Source organism: Pongo pygmaeus, chromosome 9 (genome assembly GCF_028885625.2).
Source record: "Pongo pygmaeus isolate AG05252 chromosome 9, NHGRI_mPonPyg2-v2.0_pri, whole genome shotgun sequence".
NCBI lineage: Eukaryota > Metazoa > Chordata > Mammalia > Primates > Hominidae > Pongo > Pongo pygmaeus.
Window position 1 is genome coordinate 126,421,314 of NC_072382.2, and position 23,919 is coordinate 126,445,232.

Genomic DNA, 23,919 nt, shown 5'->3' on the forward strand with positions numbered 1-23,919 from the left:
TGACTCTAAGTGATCCACCCACCTCAGCCTCCCAAAGTGCTGGGATTAAAGGTGTGAGCCAACATTTGGATTTTTTAGGTCTTCAGTTTTTTCCCTTCATTTGGGGCTGGAGTAGAAAAACAGGAATTAGTGTTACCGGGAAGAGAGGACAGTGGTTGCCTCTGGTGAGGAGCTCCGGATGCATTGGCGAGGAGCACAATGGCAGGCTCAATAGACTGGCAATGTTCTAGTTCTTAAGTTGGGTGCTGCTCTCATGGGTGTTATTTTATTGTGTCATTGTTACATATAATTTTGTACATCTCAAGCATTACATGGTAAACATGGGCACAGGGAGAATGACTTAAAGGAAAAACGTCAGGATATGCAACCAAGTAGAGTACTAATGAACGAAAAATGTGATCAGTGTTAATGAAGGTGATGTAACAATATGACCCAAAGGAGGAGATAAAATACTGACACTAAAATAAACAGCCTTTAACTGAAAACCTAATAAAATATCTTCTCCCCACCTCATAAGATGGATCTCAAAGGTCACTGAGTGGAGATAAGAGTCAGGAAATGGCATACAGAGTGCTAGCATTTTGCACTTTTGTTAGACTCTGAACAGTCATTTATGGGCTGCAGTTTGTCTGAATCTAGGTACTTTTCCGGCTCTCAGGTAGAGAAGGAGTCATTTTTCTGCACGCTGTTCTCCAACCCCAACTTTCATTTCTTAACAGGGATCTCTGGGGTCCACTCTTTGAGTGTTTTGAAAAAGAAAGGAAGAAATCCAACATTATCACTTTAGTTTGCATTATCAGACAGATTGCACCTTCTGCTTTCTCCATACTGTGACCCAGTGTCCAGCCTAGGGTATTCGAATGGCAAGATCTGACCTGCACAACAGCCAAAGCGAGCCACCAGCCTTCCCTATGCCACTCACATTTTCCCACCACCAATATCTGTAAGCGGCACCGGAAATCAAAACTGAGCCTTAAATAGTCTGAGCTAGTGAGGGGGTTGTATTTCTTAGCCCTAATAACCACTTAAACGAGTAAAATTTAATTCCCCTAAGGAACCCCGCCTGAAGCAAACACTCCCCAAGGGCACCACTGAGGGGGTAGCGCTGAAATGTTTTGGAAGATTCAGTCACCTGTTTCCAAATATTACCTAACTAGCTTCGCCTCCTTCCCTCCGAGCTCCCCAGCAGTTACTCCAGGACCCCGAAGGCCTCTTTCTGGGCACATTTGGGCCTCCCCACTCAGACAAACCGCACTATCTCCCTGCTCACAGGCTGCATGTGAGGGATGGTGAGTGGGGGGTGGAGAAAGTGGAGAGGCCGGGGTTCAACCCAGCAGACCCCTGCAGACCAGGCCTCGGTCGGAGACGCGAGCCCCTAGCCTAGCTAGGTTCCTTCGTCGACCTTGAGAAAGGGGTGCGGAGCCGTGTCCCGCAGAGGACACGGGGTCTCGGAGCCCGCACAGGCTGAGGGGCAGGGGTCCGGCCGAGCCGGGCCGCCTCACCTGCACTTCTGTCGGCCCACAGGATTAATGGCAGCACCAGCCCGAGTACAAGCCCCGGCGCGACCATGCTTGCAAGGATCTGCCCGCCGCCCGGGACTGGGAAGGTGGGCTCCCGGCAGGGGCGGGGCCTGGGCGGGGGCGAGGCCGGCTCCACCCTTTTGCAGTCCTCGGAGCCTCCCGCGACCTCAGGACTGGGCCGTGCTCGCCCCTTCTCGGCCGCCGTAGTTTTTTTTTTTTTTTTTTTTAAGAAAAAACGGTTACCCAGCAACGAGAAAAACAACCGGAAGCGGCGGCACCAGCTCGGAGAGAAAGGAGGTGAGGCCGCTTCCCCACTTCCTCTCCGACACCAAGACCTAGCCTTTTCCCTTCGTCTCTCTTATTCTCTCAGCATCCCAGACACAGCCTCGGAGCCCTGGGCCGTTTGGGAGCCGAGGCAGCCCATTCTGCGCGAGTCTGAAATCCCAGGTCCTCAACATCCCGCCCGCGACTAGACCCGTCTGCCCCCTCCGCCCGCCCTCCTCTGCCCATATTAGTTCAGAATCTCGCCAGCCCTTTTCACCACCCTAGAATGGTTCCATACCCCCATCTACTGCTCCCTCAGAAAAAGCAAAAGAGAGGAGTCAGGCGTGGTGGCGCGCGCCTGTAATCCCAATTGCTCGGGAGGCTGAGGCGGGAGCATCGCTGGAGCCCAGGAGTTCGAGACCAGAGACCCCGTCTCAAAGAAAAAAAAAAGCGATGAAACGAGAACCCTCCATAGTCTGAGCCTCATTAAACCGTCCAGTTCTCCCAGCCTGGATCCCTACCTCTGCCTTCGCCTCTATTCCGCATTGACGCACACTCTCACATTAACAGGCCAGGTCCCGGAGGATTCTTTTCATACTCAGTAGCTCAGCCCGCTGCTTAGCAGCTACCCTTAATCTAGCCCTTGTATTTCAAGACAGAAATAGACAGCCTGGTCAAGAAGAAACCGGAAAATATAAGAATTCTAAAACTTTAGAGGCTGGGATTTCAAAATCATGACACACAGCCCCATCCCATCCCTCCCTCACACACACGCACGCACAACCCCATTCCACAGTACAAAGGTGTTCGAAACATTGTGGGTCATGCTTCAGAAGTGGCAGCAAAGGGAAAGATTGTGCAACTTCTTCATTCAACAAATTAATTTCTAGAACCAGGACTAATTTCTACTCTTTAAAAAAAAATAGACCTCAAAGAAGGTCTTCTCAGCAACTGATAATGAATTCAATTTAACTTTTTAGCAATCATTCTCTCTAAATTCCTGTGTGATAGCAAAAATTACCCTTACCTTTTGAGCATATAAAGGGTAAAGAGAGAAAAAGTCATATTGAAAATTATGGGTTTTTTGCAGGGTTTTAAATGATTTGGCCTAGTGAATGGGTCTGTGTTTGTATTATTCTAATTCACAATGGAGATTTCAAAACTCTGGAAGAAATGGATGGGCTTGGGTTGTGTTGGGGAAAAAAGAATTCAAGTCCAAATATATGGGTCTCAGAAATAATTTGTTGGCATAGTTGTGATTATACAAGTAAAATCAGACAAATTTAAAGACAGTACTCTTTAATGAATCTTTAGGTTCCATAGGCAGTTCTTACCAAGAAGATGTCGATTCCATTCTCCAACACCCACTACCGAATTCCACAAGGATTTGGGAATCTTCTTGAAGGGCTGACACGCGAGATTCTGAGAGAGCAACCGGACAATATACCAGCTTTTGCAGCAGCCTATTTTGAGAGCCTTCTAGAGAAAAGAGAGAGTAAGCTTTCTAAAATTAGTCATTTTTTAAAATAAGAAACTAAGCATTTGTTTATGGTAAAACTTGCTTAAGACCATCTCCATTCTGCAGAAAGCCTTTATGAGGCCGGGAGTTTCAGATAACAGTTCTTGCTCTTTGAAACAGTATGTACCTCTTTGATATGTTCTCTTAAATTCGTTTCATATTATCGAAGATTACCAGTTCATTATTCAGACCGTCTTCATTGTATTTCTCACGGACGTACAGCGTGGAAGGTAACTGCAAAAGAGCATACATTTCTCGGGAGAAATCAGTGGGGGAAAAAAAGATCATACAGTCTACCCTCGCCACGTTCCAGCACACTGTTCCTGTGCATCCCTGGCAGCTGACTATTATTCCTGAGATGAGTATCTGTGGTTTCCTTTCAATTTTGATTCCTTCCATTTGAAAGTATTATAAGTGCTGCAAAAAGAATTCTGCACTGCTTAAATAAACTGATATTCACTGGGGTATATGAAACTGTTCTGCAATAACAGCACAGACAAACTGATTTGAAAGGTGGACTAACAGTTTGCAAAGGTAGTTTATATTCTTTATGCTAAGTTCCATCCTGCACAGAGACCCAGATGCCCACAAACAATAACTCTTTGGTTGAAAGCCAAAGCAAAATTCCTTCACTCCTATAAATAAAATTTACAAATCCCCAACCTTGAAGGTTTATGACTGTCAGGACTTTACCAGTTTTGTACTGAAAACCTATCCTTAGCCAGGCATGGTGGTGTGCACCTTTCGTACCAGCTACTCAGGGGCTGAGGCAGGAGGATCACTTGAGCCCAGGGATTCAAGACAGTCGTGAGCTATGATTAAACCTGTGAATAGCCACTGCACTCCATCCCGGGCACTCCCACGACCCCCGCCCCAACCCCCGGAAAGCCATTCTTGATTAGAACATCCATTTTGTGTAAATTCTTGTCATCATTACTTTTTATTACAGTATTCTAACAGAGTGGTAAAGGTGACTAGGAATAGGCACAAGCAAACAAACATTCTATTGTAATCATTTTATAGTGGAAGAAAACCTAGCACGAGGGTAGAATTCAAACAACTCCCACACACACTGCATAGGTCCACCCCTTGCTTTTTTTGCCCTGCCCTAGCAGAGCTCAAAATCTCTGCCAATTTCCTGAATGTTGCTGGTCTTTTCCATATCCGATCAGTATGAATATTTGTTGCACAATCTGAAACTTTAAATATTTTCCACTGAAAACATTTGATAAACTATATTTAGAAGAGGAACGTTATTAAGAGAAATCATTTGGCAATAGACTTGGGGGCCTATTTGAGGGCAGAGGTAGGAGGAGGGTGAGGATTAAAAAACTACCTATCAGGCATTATGCTGATTACCTCGGTGACAAAATTGTCTCTACACCAAAGCCCCTTAACACCGAGTTTAATCATGTAACAAATCTGCACGTGTATCCCTTGAACCTAAAATAAAAGTTGGAAGGGGAAAAAAAATTAAATTATTTTGGAAAAGAGGTGAATTATAATGAACACTAATTTTATTATAAGATTAACTACAAATTCTTGCAGTAAAAGTCTTTAGTCATTTATTTAATTTTAGAACTCAGAAACATTCCATTATAAAAACATTTGCGTCATTGTTACTGGATCACAATAATTAAAGCAAATGATGATTCAGTTTAGTGGTCTCAGGACACTAGCTCTCTAACAAACAATGGGTAAAACCATTTGAAAAAATTGTAAGCACCACACCCAACTCCACCCATGTCAACCAAAGACAAATTATCTAGAAGATACAAGTATCAGAATTCAGTCTCTTCAAAAAGGAAAAATAACAATCATTATGGACCTCTGGCTCAGTCTCCCACATAATGCAAGAATTCCCTTGCCAGCATTCATCATAGGTAGTTACTACTCTTAATTTTTATTTTTGTGACAGGAAACATGTTAGTATATGATTTAAATGGTATTTCAGGTCACTAGGAAAAAGGTGGACTTTTTGTTATTTTAAGATAAAGAAGGAAAAAGATAAAATTGGATCAATTTCTTATACACAAGGACAAATTCCAAATTAGTTGAGTACATAAATATTTTTTAAAAGAAACCATACAGATACTAGAAGAAAATATGGATGAATTTCTCTATAAGAGAAGAAAAAATTTTGCTAGCTAAATTGCTTTAATTGCTTCAAAAATTCGGAAGCAATTAGAGAAAAGATTGTTATAAATTGACAACATAAAAGTAAACTTTTACATGAGAAAAAGCACTGTGAGGAAAACAAAACTACAAAAGACAAACAAAAAATATTTGCAATTTATATCCCAATGGGTTAATAGCCCTAATAAATAAATAGTTTGTAAAAACAGTGTGTTATAGGTTTATAGAACCCAATAGAAAATATTGGCAAGAGATATGAGCAAACAATTCACACAAAAATGAATGCAAATGGCACTTATGAAAATATATTCAAACTAATTCATAATAACAGAAGTTCAAATCAAAACTACACTGAGCTACCAATAACAACCCCTCCATTACATTGGCAAAAAGCCAACATGCTCTGTAGGCTGTAGGATAATAAGCATTTATATACATTGCTGGTGGATAAGCAAAATGCCGTAACTTCCAGGAGGGGAACTTAGCAATACCTACCAAAATTATATATGTATTTAACCTTTGACCCGGAGGTGCCACTTCTACACTTTTCAGGGCATCATTCTTTGTAGAAACAACCCAAATATCTATAGGAGTTTGAGTGAACAAACTATGATACATCTACACAACTGAATTATATATATATAGCTGTTTTCAAAAATGAGAACGGTCTCTCGATAATACTATGGGTGATACTGTGGAGTGATTTTCAGGATATAGTCAGTGAAAACAGCAAGATGGGGAAAAGTGTGCTTAGTGTGCTACCATTTTTTTTAACACAGACGGGGGTCTCACGATGTTGTCCAGGCTGGCCTCAAACTCCTGGGCTCAAGTGATGATCCTCCTGCCTCAGCCTCCCAAAGTGCTGGAATAACAGCTGTGAGAAACAACACTTGGCCAGTATCCTATCATTTAACAAAAGACGTTGATGTGAATACATAACTCTGTGTGTGTGTGTGTGTTTGCCACAGGGTTTGGCTCTGGCTCTGTCGCCCAGGCTGGAGTGCAGTGGTGTAATCGTGGCTCCACTGCAACCTCCCAGGCTCAAGCAGCCTTCCCACTTCAGCCTCCCGAGTAGTTGGAACTACAGGCATGCACAAACACGCTGGGCTAATTTTTGTTTTGGGGAGTTTTTTGTTGTTTTTTTTTTTTTTTTTGGTAGAGACAGGATTTTGCCATGTTACCCAGGCTGGTCTTGAACTCCTGAGCTCAAGCATCCACCAGCCTCCACCTCCTAAAGTGCTGGGATTACAGGCATGAGGCACCACGCCCAACTTTGTTTATATTTTTAAATGGAAAAGTAAATCTTTTTAAAAACTTAACATTTGCCTTTAGGAGAAAGTGAACAGGGTAGAGAGAACATGATAGAAAATATCTTGAATTTCGAATCATAAAAGTTTAACATAGTTATAATTTTAAATTTAAAATTCTTAAGCTACTCGGGAGGCTGAGGCAAGGGAATGGCTCGAACCCAGGAGGCGGAAGTTGCAGTGAGCCGAGATCGCACCACTGCACTCCAGCCTGGTGACAGAGTGAGACTCTGTCTCAAAAAAAAAAAAAAAAGCAGTTTCTAAAATGTAAAAGCAAAGTGAAACATATGAGCCTAACTAATATAGACTGGGTGACATAACCACACAGAAAGGAATTATTTGAAGTGATATTAAAATGGAGTAATTTGACCATACATGCCTAGTGCATATATCCTAAAAACAAAATGAACTTCAAAAAAAAACCCTTAAGCTGTTTTCAGTAATCATTGTTAATCATATTATGGTATGGTTATTCTGAAATTATATATTGAAATCATATATTGTAGAACAAAGCAAGTAAGCAACTAAGCTAGTGTTATTAGGAATAAGATTTTTGGTGTAGGAAAAACAACATACAATTATGAAAATGAAAGAGGTTGATAAAATCCTGTAATCTTAAATTTGAGTTGAAAAATATCAGTGTGACCTCATGTTTTCTCTTTAAAAAATGAAAGAAGTATTTTCTAGCTCTGTACATTAAAGGTCTCAAAACAATGACCAACCCAGTACCAGTGAGCACCCAGCTTCTAGGTTGTCATCTCTAAATACCATTCCCAGGAATGAGGGCTTCTTGGAAAACAAGCTAATTTCATGAACTTGGCAGGAAATATACCAGATTAGGCTGAACGTCTTGCCATACTAGAGAACAAGGAAGCTATCAAAGATTACTAGAGGTGTTTCCAAAGGACTCAGGAACATTTGAGCACCTGAATAAGCTACCACTGGACAAATGTTTAATAATTAGAGCATCAATAAGAATAATACGTGCATTGGATTAAAATGCGTCCATTTTCTTAAACATTCGTGAATTTGTGATGGTTAAAAAAAAAACTCATTGGTCATCTTGAGAGGATCCTAGGAATCCAGCTGATTATTCTGAAAACCGGTAAATAAAAGGAAAGAACTAAACCTTTAACCTTTCTTTTCTGTAACAACCGTTCTTCAGAGTAACCAGTTGATGAGGAAGTTTTCCTTAATGAATACTCCAGAAAATAAAGAAGTTTGATCAAATTAGAATATTACCATTTCACAACCCCTAAAGAAATGATCTAAGCAAGGATCATCAGGGGGCCGATAAAAATTATAAAAAGAGTAACCAGATATTATAAATTTTATGACAGAATTACACAGCACTACCAATCAAGTATACTTGCAGAAAAAAAATCAAACCATCAAACCCGAATTAGATCAAACCTATACAGCTAGCTACCAGTTTACAGAAAATTCAAAGGCAGAAGAACTTGTTAAAAGCCACCATGGGGATAGTCAGAAACATCTGAACTGTGAAAAACTCCAAAGGGAAAATGACCTAATTTCATCAACAGATAAATTACAAGGAAAGAATAGGGGCTGGGGGATCTTCCTTTAAAAGAAATTTAAAAGACATACAAAGAGCTGTGCGTGCCCGTTTTCGGGGTCCTGATTTGAACCAACAAATAAATAGACAATGGAAGAAATTTGGATAGTCGACTGAATAGTTGAGGATATTGAGGAATTATTAATATTTTTAGTATTTTGAAGTATGATAATGGTGTTGTGGTTATATTTTAAAAGAGTATATATTGAGATACATTCTGAAATAAATAATTGTAGATAAAATAACAGGATGCAAGGGGTTGGGTTAAAAAAAATCAGAAAAAAGTGCAGAAAAATAATCAGAAGAAAAGGTTATAGATAAAATAAATCATGGGTTGATCATTGAATCTAGACAATATGCTCATGGGAGTTTGTTATATCTACTTTTTAAGTTTGAAATTTTTATAATATAAAGTTAAAGAAAAAAATTGTTTAAAAATAAATACTTCTGCTTGTCTGTGTCAACTGTCTACATAATATACTTCATTTAAAAAAATTTCTCCCATCTTTCACGTTTCCAAACTTTCTGACAACTTAGCATTTAGGTTTATACAGTTTTCTGTGGTTACTAATACATGCTCTAAGTGTCTACATTTATATTTAAGTACTGGCATTTGTTCTTTTTCCCATTTTATTATAAATTCTATGAAGGCAGAAATTACATTTTTGGTGCTTTTCTAAATATCCCCAAAGGCTCATCCAATGTTCAGTTGGTTATCATATATTTAATAATCACTGGTAATGTCTGCAGTGCTAGGCTATGTACAATGTCAATAAGATTTTGGACTGCCAGTAAAGAACCTGTAATTTGAAACAAGAAACTTATATTTGTGTTACTATTCTACAGTTATCTTAATGAATTCAAACAAATCTGAAGTTATTATATTTTTATTATTTAGAAACCAACTTTGATCCAGCAGAATGGGGGAGTAAGGTAGAAGACCGCTTCTATAACAATCACGCATTCGAGGTATGGTCCTCTGAAGCTGTTGGATTTGGCTATTTCTTCTCTCTGTCTACAGCTAGTGATTATTAGGCTATCCCCAGAATTGTGAGAATTATGTGAGGAGGCATCACAAATAACTTATTAAATCTTTTTAATTGTGCTGGGATTTTTTTCTGAGAATATTTTTCTAAAGTATCTGAGTCATGTACAGATATTTCACTTAAGTTTAACGATGAACAACAGGAAGAAGGTGCTTAAGGGTTATGAATAATTATTTCATCATTTATTCTTCAAATGTTTTCAGCATCACAGTGCTAAGTAATAGCAGGTACTCCACAAATAATTACTGAATTAATAGATGGCATTTCATAGACCAAAACACTATTAGTCCAATTATTTCATTATCATTGATATGATATTATTGATACAAAAGACTGGTTAGAATTAAAGATGGTAATGGTGTAGTTTTCTCTATAAAGCTAGTTTTTTCAGAGTCTGAGCCTTTCTCTTTAGCAGCTTTACAAAGACAGCTTTCTCAACCAAGTTTCCTCAAAAAAATTAAGCCCTAAACCAAAGGCACTAATTGCATGTAAGGAATCAGTGTCCTGATTTGTATCTAGAATGGTTCTGGTTAGGTACCATCCTTGGGAGAATTGAGAAAAGAGCCTCTCAAAACGTTCTCTGTGTTCCATGGTTCAGATAATGAATGCTGGTTGAGAAAGGCTGTGTGGAATCAGCATTATTGGCATCAACTGGAAACTTGATAGAAATTCAGCCTCACAGGAAACATGAAAAACAAGGAAGTATAACACCCCAGAATGAACACAGCAGTTCTCCAGCAATAGATCATAACCGGAATGAAATTCTTAAAGTCTCAGATAAGGAACTCAAAATACTGATTTTTAAATATGGTCAGTGAGGTGCAAGAGAAATCTGAAAACCAATACAAAGAACTCAGTGAAACAATTCAGGATATGAATGAAAAATTTTACAAGGGGATAGATTTTTATTTTAAAAAAAACCTTAACATAAATTCTGGAATTGAAGAATTTATTGAAGGAAATATAAAATACATTCAAAAGATTTAACAATAGACTAGACTAAGTAGAACAAAAAAATTTTAGAACTTGAATACAGGTCTGAAACAATCCAGTAAGACAAAAATAAAAAAGAATAAACAAAGCCTTTAAGACATTTGGGACAACATAAAGCAGCTGAATATTTGAATTATTGGTATCCCCAAGGACAAAAAGATCAGAAGGCTTAGAAAACCTATTTAATGCAATAATAGATGAAGACATCACAAGTCTAGCAAGAGATTTAAACATCCAGATATAGGAGGTGCAGTGATTCCCCAAACAAATACAATGCAAAAAAAAAAAAAAAAGGTTTTCACCACAGCACATTAATATCAAACTATCTGAAGTCAAAGAGTGAATTCTAAAAACAGCAAGATGAAAACATCTCATCAACTGTGAGGGAAACCTGATCAGACTAATAACCGTACTTCTCAGCAGAAACCTGACAGGCCAGGAGAGAGCGGGAAGATAATTCAAAGAGCTGGAAGAAAACAACTATCAGCCAAGAATTCTATATCCAGCAGAATTAACCTTCATAAATGAAGGAGAAATAAAGTATTTCCCAAACAAGCAAATGCCGAGGGCATTTGTCTGTACTAGGCTGGCCCTACAAGAGGTATTCAAGGAAATCCTAAACTTGGAAGCAAAAAAATGGCATTTAGCATCATTAAAACACAGGAAAGTATAAAACTCACTGTTAAAGCGACACACAAAGAAGGAACAGAAATGAATCAAATGGCACCACTACAGAATTCACCAATCCACAATGACAAACAGTGAGAAAGAAACAATGTATAAAATAACCAGAAAGCAATTAACAATTTGACAAAAGGAACAAAACTCCACATATCAATAATAACTTTAAACATATATGGATTAAATGCTCAACATAAAAGCTATAGACTGGCTGAATGGATTTCTTTAAAAAAAAAAAAAACAGGATTCAACTATATGCTGCTAATAAGAAACTCACCTTACCTGTAAAAACATTTAGACTGAAAGTAAAGAAGTGGAAAAAGATATTCCATGCCAACAGAAACCAAAAGCAAGCAGAAGTAGCTATAGTTATATTAGGTAAAACAGACTTTAAGTCAAAAACAGTAAAAAACAACAACAAACAAGTTTATTTTATAATGATAAAGGGATCAATTCAGTAAGAGGATATAACAATTGTAAATATATACACACCCAGCACTGGAGCAACCAGATTCATTAAAAAAAATTGCTATGTCTAAAGACAGAGGTAGACTGCAATACAATAATAGTGAGGGGCTTCAACACCCCACTCATAGCATTAGACAAATTATCTAGACAGAAAATCAACAAAGTAACTGATATCATTTGGCTGTGTCCTCACCCAAATCTCATCTTGAATTGTAGTTCCCATAATCCCCACATGTTGTGGGAGGGATGTAGTGGGAGGTAATTGAATCATGGGGGGTGATGGTTTAATAAGGGGCTTTTTCCCCCTTTGCTCAGCTCTCATTCTGTCTCCTGCCACCCTGTGAAGAGATGCCTTCCACCATGATTGTAAGTTTTCTGAGGCCTCCTCAGCCATGCAGAACTGTGAATCAATTAAACCTCTTTTCTTAATAAATTACCCAGTCTCAGGTATTTCTTCATAGCAGCGTAAGAACAAACTAGTACAGTAATTTTTTTTTTTTGAGGCAGAGTCTCATTCTGTCACCCAGGCTGGAGTGCAGTGGCACAATCTTGGCTCACTGCAACCCCTGCCTCCTGGGTTCAAGTGATTCTCCTGCCTCAGCCTCCCAAGTAGCTGGAATTACAGGTGCATGCCACTACGCCCAGCTAATTGTTGTATTTTGTATTTTCGCCATGTTGGCCAGGCTGGTCTCAAACTCCTGGCCTCAAGTGATCCATCCACCTCGGCTTCCCAAATTACTGGGATTACAGGCATGAGCCACTGCTCCTGGCCTAATACAGTAAATTGGTAATTGGTACTGCAGAGAATGAGGCACTGCTGTAAAGATACCCAGAAATGTGGAAGCAACTTTGGAACTGGGTAACAGGCAGCGAGGTTCGAACTATCTGGAGGGCTCAGAAGACAGGAAGATGTTGGAAAGTCTGGAACTTCCTAGAGACTTGTTGAATGGCTTTGACCAAAATGCTGATAGTGATACGGACAACGAAGTCCAGGCTAAGGTGGTCTAAGATGAAGATGAACTTGTTGAGAACTGGAGTAAAGGTCACTCTTACTATGCAAAGAAACTGGCAGCATTTTGCCCCTTCCGTAAAGATCTGTGGAACTTTGAACTTGAGAGAGATAATTTACGGTATCTGGCGAAAGAAATTTCTAAGCAGCAAAGTATTCAGGAGGAAGCAGATCATAAAAGTTTGGAAAATTTGCAGCCTGATGACACAATAGAAAACCCCATTTTCTGGGGAGAAATTCAAGCTGGCTGCATAAATTTGCATAAGTAATGAGAAGCCAAATGTTAATCACCAGGGTATGTCAGAGACCTTCACAGCAACCTCCCATCACAAGCCTGGAGGCATAGGAGAGAAAAATGGTTTCCTCCGCCAGACCGAGGGCTTCCCTGCTCTATGCAGCCTCGGGACATGGTGCCCTGTGTCCCAGCTGCTTCAGCTCCAGCTCTGGTTAAAAGGGGCCAATGTACAGTTCAGGCCATTGCTTCAGAGGGTGCAAACCCCAAGCCTTGGTGGCTTACATGTGGTGTTGAGCCTGTGGGTCCACAGAAGTCAAGAATTGAGGTTTGGGAAACTCCACCTAGATTTCAGAGGATGTATAGAAACACCTGGATGTCCAGGCAGAAGTTTGCTGCAGGTGTAGAGCCCCCATGGAGAACCTCTACTAGGGTAGTGCAGAAGGGAAATGTGAGGTTGGAGCCCACACAGAGTCCCCACTGGGGCACTGCCTGGTGGAGCTGTGAGAAGAGGGCCACCATCCTCCAGACCCTAGAATGGTAGATCCACCAACAGCTTGCACTGTGCATATGGAAAAGCTGCACACACTCAATGCCAGCCCATGAAAGCAGCCAGGAAGGGAGCTTTACCCTGCAAAGCCACAGAGGTGGAGCTTCCCAAGGCCATGGGAGCCCACCTCTTGCATCAGCACACCATGGATATGAGACATGGACTCAAGATCATTTTGGAACTTTAAGGTTTAATGACTGCCCTGTTGGATCTCAGACTTACATGGGGCCTGTAGCACCTTTGTTTTGGCCAGTTTCTCCCATTTGGAGCAGGCGTATTTACCCAATGCCTGTACCCCCATTGTATCTGGGAAGTAACTAACTTGCTTTTGATTTTACAGGCTCATAGGCATAAGGAACTTGCCTTTTCTCAAATAAGACTTTGAACTTGGACTTTTGGGTTAATGCTGGAATCAGTTAAGACTTTGGGAGACTGCTGGAAAGGCATGATTTTGTTTTGAAATGTGAGAGCATGAGATTTGGGAGGGGCCAGGGGCCAAATGATATGCTTTGGCTGTGTCCTCACCCAAATCTCATCCTGAATTGTAGTTCTCTTAATTCCCACATATCATGGGAGGGATCTCGTGGAGGTAATGGAATCATGGGTGGGGGGGTGGTTTTATAAGGGGCTTTTCCCTCTTTGCCCCACTCTCATTCTCTCTCTTGCCACCCTTTGAAGAGGTGCCCTCTGCCTTGATTGTAAGTTTCCTGAGGCCTCCCCAGCCATGCAGAACTGTGAGTCAATTAAACCTCTTTTCTTTATAAATTACTGAGTCTCAGGTATTTCTTCATAGCACTGTGAGAATGGACTGATACAATAGCATTGGACTTAAACTTGACTTTAAACAAATGGACCTAACAGACATTTACAGAACATTCTACCCAACAACTGCAGAATATATATTCTTTTCATAAGCACATGGAACATTCTTAAAGATAGACCATATTGTGTTAGGGCACAAAACAAGTCTCAACAAATTTTAAAAAGTCAAAATAATATCAAGTATCTTGTCAGACCACAGTGGAATTAAACTAAAATTCAATACCAAGAGGAGCTTTGGAAATGATACAAATACATGGAAATTAAACACATGTTTCTGAATGTCTATTGGATCAAAAAAGAACTTAAGACAGAAATTTTAAAAAACTGTTTGAAACAAATGAAAACTAGAAACACAACATAACAAAACCTATGGTATACAGAAAAAGTAGTGCTAAGAGAGAAGTTGATAGCAATAAATGCCTACATCAAAAATGTAGAAAGATTACAAATTAACAATTAAAGGATGAACTCAAGCAACTTGAAAAGCAAGAACAAACCAAACAGTAGCAGAAGAGAGAACAAAGATCAGAGCAAAACTAAATTAAATAGAGACTAAAATAACAATACAAAGGATTAACAAAACAAAAAGTTGGTTCATTGAAAAGATAAATAAAATTGATAAATGGCTAGCTAGACTAACCAAGAAGAGAGAAGACCCAAATAAACAAAATCAGAAATGAAAAAGAAGACGTTACAACTGATAGCACAGAAATACAAATGGTCATCAGAGACCATTATGAACAATTATACACTCACAAACTAGAAAACATAGAGGAAATAGATAAATTCCTGGAAACATACAACCTACCAAGATTGAACCAGGAAGAAATAGAAAACCTGAACAGACTAATAATAAGTAGCAAGATTGATTCCATAATAAAAATCTCCCCCACCCCAACACCACAAAAAAAAGCCCAGGACTGGATGGATTCACAGCCAAATTCTACCCAGTTCTACATACAAAGGAGAATTAATACCAAGCCTCCTGAAACTATTCCAAAAAAATTGAGAAGAATGGATTCTCCCTAACTCATTCTATGAGGCCAATATCACCCTAATACCAAAATGAGACAAGGACCCAACAAAAACAGAAAACTGCAGACAGATATTCCTGATGAACATAGATTCAAAAATCTTCAACAGAATACTAGCAAACAGAATCCAACAGCACATCAAAAAGGTAATACACCATGATAAAATCAGTTTTAAACCAGGGATGCAAGGATGGTTCAACATATGCAAATCAATAAATGTGATACATCACATCAACAAAATGAAAGACAAAAACCATATGCAGAAAAAGCATTTGATAAAATCCAACTTCCCTTCATGATAAAAACCCTCAACAAACTAGGCATAGAAGGAACATACCTCAAAACAATAAATGTCATGTACAAAAATCCCACAGCTAATATTATACTGAATGGGAAAAAGTTGAAAGCAATCCCCCAAAGAACAGGAACAAGACAAGAATGCCCATTTTCACCCCTCCTATTCAACATAGTACTGGAAGTCCTAGCCAGAGCAATGAGGTAAGGGAAAGAAATAAAAAGCATCCATATTGGAAAAGAGGAAGTCACTTATCTCTGTTCACTGGTATATATATGTATATATATTCAGAGATGGGGTCTCACTCTGTCTTCCAGGCTGGAGTGCCATGGTGTAATCATAGCTCACTGTAGCCTTGGCCTCCTGGGCTCAAGGGAATCTCCCATCTTATCCTCCCAAGTTGCTAGGACTACAAACATGTGCCACCACACTGAATAATGTTTTTGTCTTTTGTAAAAATGGGCTTTTGCTATGTTGTCCAGGCAGGTCTCAAACTCCTGGCCTCAAGCGATCATCCTGCCTTGGCCTCCCAAAGTGCCGGAATTACAGGCATGCGCCACCATGACTGACTCCCAATATAATCTTATGTCTAGAAAAATCTAAAGACTCCACCAGAAAACTCTTAGATTTGTTAAATGAATTCAGTAAAGTTGCAGGATACAAAATCAATGCACAAAAATCAGTAGCATTTCTATACACCAGTAACAGACTAACTGAGAGAGGAATCAAGAAGGCAATCCCATTTATAATAGCTTTAAAAAACACATAGGAGTAAACGTAACCAAGGAGGTGAAAAAGCTGTACAATAAAAACTACAAAACACTGATGAAACCAATTGAAGATGACACAAGCAAATGGAAAAGCATCACAGGCTCATGGATCAAAAGAATTAATATCTTTAAAATGACCATACTTCTCAAAACAATCTACAGATTCAGTGCTGTCCCTATCAAAGTACCAACTCACTTTTCACAGAATTGAGAAAAACAATCCTAAAATTCATATGGAACCAAAAAAAGAGTCCAAATAGCCAAAGCAATCCTTAACAGGAAGAACAAAACTGGAGACATCACATTACCTGACTTCAAATGATATTATAGGTTGGTGCAAAAGTAATTGACATTTTTGCTGTTACTTTTAGTGGAAAAGACCGCAATTACTTTTGCACTAACCTAATACAAGGCTACAGTAACCGAAACAGCATAGAACTGGTATAAAAACAGATACATAGATCAATGTAATAGAGGAGAGGAGCCAGAAATAAAGCATATACATATAGCTAACTGATCTTTAGCAAAGCTGATAAGACCATATATTGTGGAAAGGACATCCTCTTCAATAAATAGTGCTAGCAAAATTGGAGAGCCATATGTAGAAAAATGAAACTGGACCCTTATCTCCCATCATACACAAAAATCAACCCATCATGGATTAAAGACTTAAACATAAGACCTAAAACTGTAAAAACACTAGAAGAAAACCTAGGAGAAACTTTTCTGGATATTGGTCTAGGCAAAGAATGTATGACTAAGATCACAAAAGCACAGGCAACAAAAACAAAAATAGACAAATGGGACTTAATTAAGCTAAAAAGCTTCTGCACAGTAAAAGAAATAATCAACAGAGTGAAGAAATAAGCTGTTGAATGGGAGAAATTACTTGCAAACTATTCATCCAACAAGGGACTAATATCCAAAATACACAAGGGAGTCCAACAGTTCAACAACAACAAAAAATAAGTAATCTGATTAAAAAGTGGGCAAAGGGCTGGGCGTGGTGGTTCATGCCTGTAATCCCAGCACTTTGGGAGGCAAGGCAGGAAGATTGCTTAAGCCCAGGAGCTTGACATTAGCATGTGCAACATGGTGAAACCCATCTCTTCAAAAAATTAGCCAGACGTTGCGGTGTGCACCCGTAGTCCCCAGCTACTTGGAAGGCTAAGGTGAGAGGACCACTTGAGCCCACAGGTCAAGGCTGTAGTGCACTCCAGCCTGGGCAACAGAGTGAGACCCTGTCTCAAAAAAAAAAAGAGAGAAAAAAGAAAAAAAAAAGAGAGAGAAAAAAGAACCTGGAAAAGGATATGAATAGAGATTTTTTAGAAGAAGACATACAGATGTCCAACAGGTATATTAAAAAATGCTCAATATCACTAATCATCAGAGAAGTACAAATCAAAACTACAATAAGATATTATCTCACCCCACTCAGAATGGCTACTATTAAAAAGACAAAAGAATAACAGATACTGGCAAGGATGCAGAGAAAGGAGAACTCTTATACACTGTTGTCAGGAATGTAAATTAGTATAGCCTCTAAGGAAAGCAGTATGGAGATTTCACAAATAACTAAAAATAGAACGACCATTCAGTCCAGCAATCTCTCTACTAGGTATCTACCCAAAGGAAAATAAATCAATACATCAAAAGATACCTTCATATTTATGTTGTTTGCAGCACCATTCACAACAGCAAAGATATGGAATCAACCTAAGTGTCTGTCCAATGGATGAATGAATAAGGAAAATATGGGATATATACACAATGGAATACAATTCAGCCATAATAAAGAATGAAGTTGTGTCTTTTCCAGCAACGTGGATGAAACAGGAGGCCATTATCTTAAGTGAAACAAGCCAGGCACAGAAAGACATGTAGTGCTTGTTTTCATTCATAAGTGGGTGCTGAAAAAATGTGTTTAAATGGACATAGACAGTGGAATGATAGATAATGGAGACTCAGAAGATTGAGGAGAGGTGGGAGAAGGGAGAATAATGAGAAATTGGTTAAAGGCTAGAAGGTACAGTATTTGGGTGATGGACACCCTAAAAGCCCTGACTTGATCACCGATCCACACATGTAACAAAATTGTTCATGTACTCCATAAATTTGTACAAATATAAAAGAAAAAGAAGAAATTCAAAGTATTGGGCCCCACTCCAGGTCTACAAATCAGAAGTTACATTTTTAGGAGATCACCAGAATAATTCGTAGGTACATTAAAATTTGAGAACACTGCTCTAGACAACTGAGGTAGTACTATTAGCCACAAAGCACAGCAGATATTAGAATTGAAAAGAATTAACAAAGTTCAAGTTCTCCAGTAGATTTGGGGAATTTCCTGAAGAAGGAGCTGTCACTTATTACACAAGTTTGAAAGTGAAGTTCCATCCATTTGTGCCTGCAGATATGGGTGTGTTCTGTGTATTTCCATTTTACTAGATTCTCGGTGCTCATGTTTTATTTGTATTCGTGTTTTATCGAAATCAAAGGAATAATGTTGAAAGATTTTAAATCCTTGCGTCACATAGCAATTTTGGGGTGTTTCTTTTTTTAATTCTAAAGGCTTTATTTGATAAACTTATATATTCTTAAATTTTGGTTTTATGGGTTAAAGAAGCTCTTTCCATAGGTGTGAATTAGCAATGAAGGAAGACTTAAATAGCCATGTCAAAATAGGCAGAGGCGGTTTCTCCTTTTATATTTAAATCATAAAGCAAAACTCCACAGCAAAACTTACTTCTTTGACTAGTTTTAATCCATAAACGTCACTAAAAAGTCAATTTGATGTCACATTAGGGAACACAATGCCATTTATTTTATTCCTATTTTAGAAACTACTGGAACCTCTTTTTTATACTTTGTTCAGGATTCATTACATCATCTTATCAACTTTTAGTATAGGACAGTGGTTTATTTTTAACATAAAACAGTGGTACACACATTCCAAAAGCAACAGATCAAACATTTTTGCCAATTATTTGGTCTTTAATATTTGTTTACACATATTCCCTTAAGAGCTTTTATTATTTCTTCTTGTTTCAATGTATTTTCCTTATTAAAAGATAAATATGTAGTATTTAATTCCCCCTATTTCTCAGTAATTTAAAGTAATATTTCATTACTTCTAAGCAGTTTGATACAAGACTTTGCTATTTTGGAAACATTGCTAATTGTGGCTCTCTCCTATCTGTCCAGGAGCAAGAACCACCTGAGAAAAGTGATCCTAAACAAGAAGAGTCTCAGATATCTAGGAAGGAGGAAGAGATATCAATCACCATCTTAGTATGTAATATTTTTCATGGACTACTGGATTCCTACAAAGAATGATATTGCCCAATTTAAAACTGAACTCCAAATATGAATGTCTGTTATCTTTATTGTCAAAATTATGATTTTACTTTCCAGATAATTAACATCAGTGATAAACTAACTGGTAGATAATTTTCAGCCATGCCTCTTATGATCAAAAATTCATTTTTCCCTTAAAAATGAAATCTTATTTTTCAAGATTGTTAATGGATGGAAAAATCTCCCTATGGGGAAGGGCAGACAGAACTCACAGACCCAGTCATGATCCTTCAGATTCATCTTCCACTTTGAGAATTTTTCACTAATTGGTGCTGTCACCACTACACAATGGCAAATTTCAGAGATAACACAAGGAAAATCACAGGGAATTACATACAGCCAAAATAATGGCTTTACAACAATGTGGCTTATTCATCTTCCATGCATAACGCTCTACAAAAATGCCTTCGTGCCTGATGTACTACATCCAAGCAGTCAAGACATAGTGGACGCCGGGCGTGGTGGGTCACGTCTGTAATCCCAGCACTTTGGGAGGCCAAGACAGGCAGATCACGAGGTCAGGAGATTGAGACCATCCTGGCTAACGCAGTGAAACCCCATCTCTACTAAAAATATAAAAAATTAGCCAGGCGTGGTGGCAGATGCCTGTAGTTCCAGCTACTCGGGAGGCTGAGGCAAGAGAATGGCGTGAACCCGGGAGGCGGAGGTTGCAGTGAGCCAAGATCGCGCCACTGCACTCCAGCCTGGGCGACGGTGCAAGACTCCTTCTCAAAAAAAGAAAAAAAAAGACATAGCGAAGTCCACCCTCAAAGGCCCATGTTCAGTAATGTCACTTTAATAACTTGAAGTCAGCCACAATGAGAATATTAAGACCATGGCAAACACTGCAAATCAGGGCTTTGTTTCTTCTGGAGAGCCAGTTGTTAAAACGCCTACCAGTACATCATTGTCTATATTCTTCATACTCCACACTCTTGTGGACTAGCCCTCATAAGAAAGAACTCACTCTCTAAAATGTCGAAGTTCAAACTTCTGAGTTCCTTTTTATGTCTCAGGTCCCAGGTAATTGCCCAAGAACTGGCAGCCAGAATGGATATCCCCTCAAGGAATACCCTACTTCCTACCTAGTGATGCATTGCTCTTCCCTATAAGATTTACAGGTTATTCCACAATTGCCATTGGGTTGTACTGAAATAACATTACATTAGGATATAACAGGAAGATTAACATTAAGATGTAACAGGAAGTCAAGGAAGAAGGGAGTTTTGTTTCCTTACATCTTTCATAGGTGCTTTTACACAGGTTTTCATGAGTTTGAGTAGGGATCTCATTGATTTCCAACTTGAGTATATTTGTTTGCCTATATTAGGATGTCATCTTGAAGAATTTTGTACCATTCTGTTTGCATTTAAAAGTTTAAGAGCTAGATTTGTCTCATTATTTATAATAGGGGGATAGGAGGCTTGAGCAACCCAAAGGTCCATTAATATGAGATTGAGTAAATATTAAATCAAGGTACATCAGTATAATATAATGATGTCATAAAAAAAAGAATGGGCAGAGTTATACACTGACTAATAATACAGAAAAAGAGAACCAAGATATATCATTACATGGAAAAAGTAGCTGCAGAACTCTGTGATTAGCATGATCTCATTTTTAAAATAAAAAGGCATATATATATATATATATATATATACCCATATGAATATATTTGCATATAGAGAAATTTTGGAAGGATGTAGATACTCAACTCATAATAATGGGTATCTCTCAGGAGCAGGATTTGGATAGGTGGAGAAAACTATCACTGCCAGTGACATCTGAGTTTTTAAAGTGTATACATTTGAGTTTTTAAAGTGTATACATGTCATTTCTATAATTTTAAAAGATATATTAAAAGCTATATATTCAATTGTACACTGAAGATTCATGCGTTTTACTGTCTGTAAATTTATAGCTAAAAATTTATACCCAATTTTTTTAAAAGAGGGTATGTGCCAAAGTTCAACCAACCATGTTAAAACTGACATTATTAGACTAAATGGATTTCTCTTTGGCACCTCACTTTAAATGTATGACGATGATTAACTAATCATTGAGAAATTGAGAAGTTATTCTAATTCATTATATGTAATTGTGATTATTTTGAAACATAACATTTACAGTTCTTTCTTCTTAACATTTTTACCATGCCTCAAGGATTCTTTCTTGTCCCCCCAACCCCCCCCAAAAATGTTGTTGCTCAGGAAACTTAAATAGGCACTATTTTAGGGGAAAGAAAGTTGGCAATGATCTTTTGTTGCAGAGACATATTAAAAGAGTGACAAAACAAAATGCCTGCTATTTTGGCATTTGCCATTTGGTACATATACAATGTGACAATATATGAAATTCCCTCAGGAAGCAACAGCTCTCAGATAGTTGCATCCCTAAAATGATTACATTTCATCCATTTATTTTTGTGGCATCAAAAATATGGCATATTTAAAGAGTCTCTTACTTTTTCTCCTTTCGATGAAGGACTCTTCTGAGGAAGATAAGGAAAAAGAAGAGGTTGCTGCTGTCAAAATCCAAGCTGCCTTCCGGGGACACATAGCCAGAGAGGAGGCAAAGAAAATGAAAACAAATAGTCTTCAAAATGAGGAAAAAGAGGAAAACAAGTGAGGACACTGTTTTACCTCCAGGAAACATGAAAAGCAATCCAAATCCATCAACCTTCTTATTAATGTCATTTTTTCCTGAGGAAGGAAGATTTGATGTTGTGAAATAACATTCATTGCTGTTGTGAAAATCTGTCATGAGCATTTGTTTAATAAGCATACCATTGAAACATGCCACTTGAAGATATCTCTGAGATCATGAGTTTGTTTACACTTGTCTCAAGCCTATCTATAGAGACCCTTGGATTTAGAATTATAGAACTAAAGTATCTGAGATTACAGAGATCTCAGAGGTTATGTGTTCTAACCATTATCAAATGAATAAATCCTCTCTATCACATCCCCCAAAAATGTTCTTTAGCTCCTGTTTCACTCCTAGTGATAAAGAATTTCACTGCTTTTTAAGGATAGTCTATTTAATTTTGGAATTTTTAAAAAGATAAGCTGGGACAAAAATCTGCCTCTTCAGCCTGGCCAACATGGTGAAACCCCATGTCTACTAAAAATACAAAAATTGGCCAGGCGTAGTGGTGCACACCTGTAATCCCAGCTACTCAGGAGGCTGAGGCAGGAGAATTGCTTGAACCCGGGAAGTGGAGGCTGCAGTGAGCCGAGATCGCACCACTGTACTCCAGCCTGGGCGACAGAGCAAGACTCTGTCTCAAAATCAAAACAAAACAAAAAAACCTCTGCCTCCTTGTAAGTTTAACCCACTGGTTTTCATTTATCATATGTGTATTCAATCATTTATTGAAAATGTATTGAGTACTATTCATGTGCTGGGAATTAGTAGTGAATACTTGTTCTTACACTCATACAACTTACAATGCTTTATTGTTTTGCTCTCCAGAACCACACAGAACAAGACTAATAACATCATATTGTAAAAAGCAAAAGCTATCATATCATGCTGCCTTCTTCAGTTAAAACTTCCCAGGTTTTTAAATATACAATGGTAATGCCTGTTTCACAAACTCAGAGGCTTTATCTCTTTTATGTTTTCAATGAGCCATTCAAATCCCTAGCGCCTTAGTTTTAGAAAGTTCAGTCTCTCCTTTTTGAGGCCTCTCCCCCCTTGATTGTCCAAGAAACTGAGGGTTCATGTCTTAGACCAAAGGGTGCACTTCTCTTCCCAATACAAAGGGTAGAAAGTGGAGTCTTACCATTTAGTTAATGCTGTTGCCTTCTACCATAATATTGTAGCGTAGTGCAGCAGACCGAGTTGATTCTCTGGCTGGTTCCAATTCCTGCCTGCACCATAGTGGATGGCCCATGATTTAGTTCCAGGATGACATCTCTCTTGGTTTATCGTCACAAAGCCAGTGTTCCCCCAAAGCTTAAAAACAAGCCAGGATGGCTCAGTCCTGAGGAGCTTCTAAAACCAGGTATATGTTGTCACAACAAATACTCTCCTACAAACACTTTGGTCCTTGTCCTAGGCTTAGACATGCTCTTTCTGCAAAGCAGTTTTATTTCAGGAGCCTCGTTGCCCTTCCCTGGCACTGAGCCTTTATCAGGTTCTGCAATGAAGTTCCCCCAAGTGATCGCCACTCAAACATAGCTGATTCACACCAACCCTTTCAAGGTTGTGGCTTTCATTCTCTAATGTCCACTCACAAAGGCAGCCTTTCTCCTTCCAAAGCAAGATTCCAAAATCTTGCTGCCACTATAGAGAGTTTCATGCTAGCTAAACACAACTCTCTAACGTTCCCCTTC

The 23,919-nt window shown here is 38.7% G+C and overlaps 2 protein-coding genes and 1 long non-coding RNA gene across 4 annotated transcripts in view; 2 read left to right on the plus strand and 1 right to left on the minus strand.

The window, feature by feature from the left end:
- Positions 1 to 1,741, minus strand: part of SIAE (sialic acid acetylesterase) — a 38,652-nt gene extending 36,911 nt beyond the window's left edge. The window contains exon 1 of the mRNA XM_054441728.2: positions 1,503 to 1,741. Within this exon, the coding sequence (XP_054297703.2) occupies positions 1,503 to 1,569 (67 nt within the window). The 5' untranslated portion in view covers positions 1,570 to 1,741. The remainder of the gene's footprint in view (positions 1 to 1,502) is intronic.
- SPA17 (sperm autoantigenic protein 17) lies at positions 1,603 to 22,397 on the plus strand. 2 transcript variants are annotated; one of them, XM_054441730.2, is made up of 5 exons: positions 1,603 to 1,817; positions 3,099 to 3,279; positions 9,221 to 9,291; positions 19,427 to 19,513; positions 22,064 to 22,397. In XM_054441730.2, the coding sequence occupies exons 2-5, from the start codon at positions 3,126 to 3,128 to the stop codon at positions 22,205 to 22,207; spliced, it is 456 nt and encodes a 151-aa protein (XP_054297705.1). In that variant the 5' UTR covers positions 1,603 to 1,817; positions 3,099 to 3,125; the 3' UTR covers positions 22,208 to 22,397. The 2 variants fall into 2 exon arrangements, with proteins under 2 accessions (XP_054297705.1, XP_054297706.1); XM_054441731.2 differs by having other exon boundaries at positions 1,797 to 1,967.
- LOC134740288 (uncharacterized) lies at positions 3,393 to 5,114 on the plus strand. The gene is made up of 2 exons (XR_010127656.1): positions 3,393 to 3,422; positions 3,526 to 5,114. It is a non-coding gene; the product is annotated as an uncharacterized LOC134740288 (long non-coding RNA).
- Positions 22,398 to 23,919: the final 1,522 nt, after the last annotated feature.

What these genes read in the sequence shown, in the direction of transcription:
- SPA17 (XM_054441730.2), top strand. Translation starts at nt 3,126, where the DNA reads ATGTCGATTCCATTCTCCAACACCCACTACCGAATTCCACAAGGATTT. An exon ending in CCTTCTAGAGAAAAGAGAGA is followed by an intron (nt 3,280 to 9,220) that starts GTAAGCTTTCTA and finishes TTTATTATTTAG; the next exon opens with AAACCAACTTTGATCCAGCA. An exon ending in AGATATCAATCACCATCTTA is followed by an intron (nt 19,514 to 22,063) that starts GTATGTAATATT and finishes CTTTCGATGAAG; the next exon opens with GACTCTTCTGAGGAAGATAA.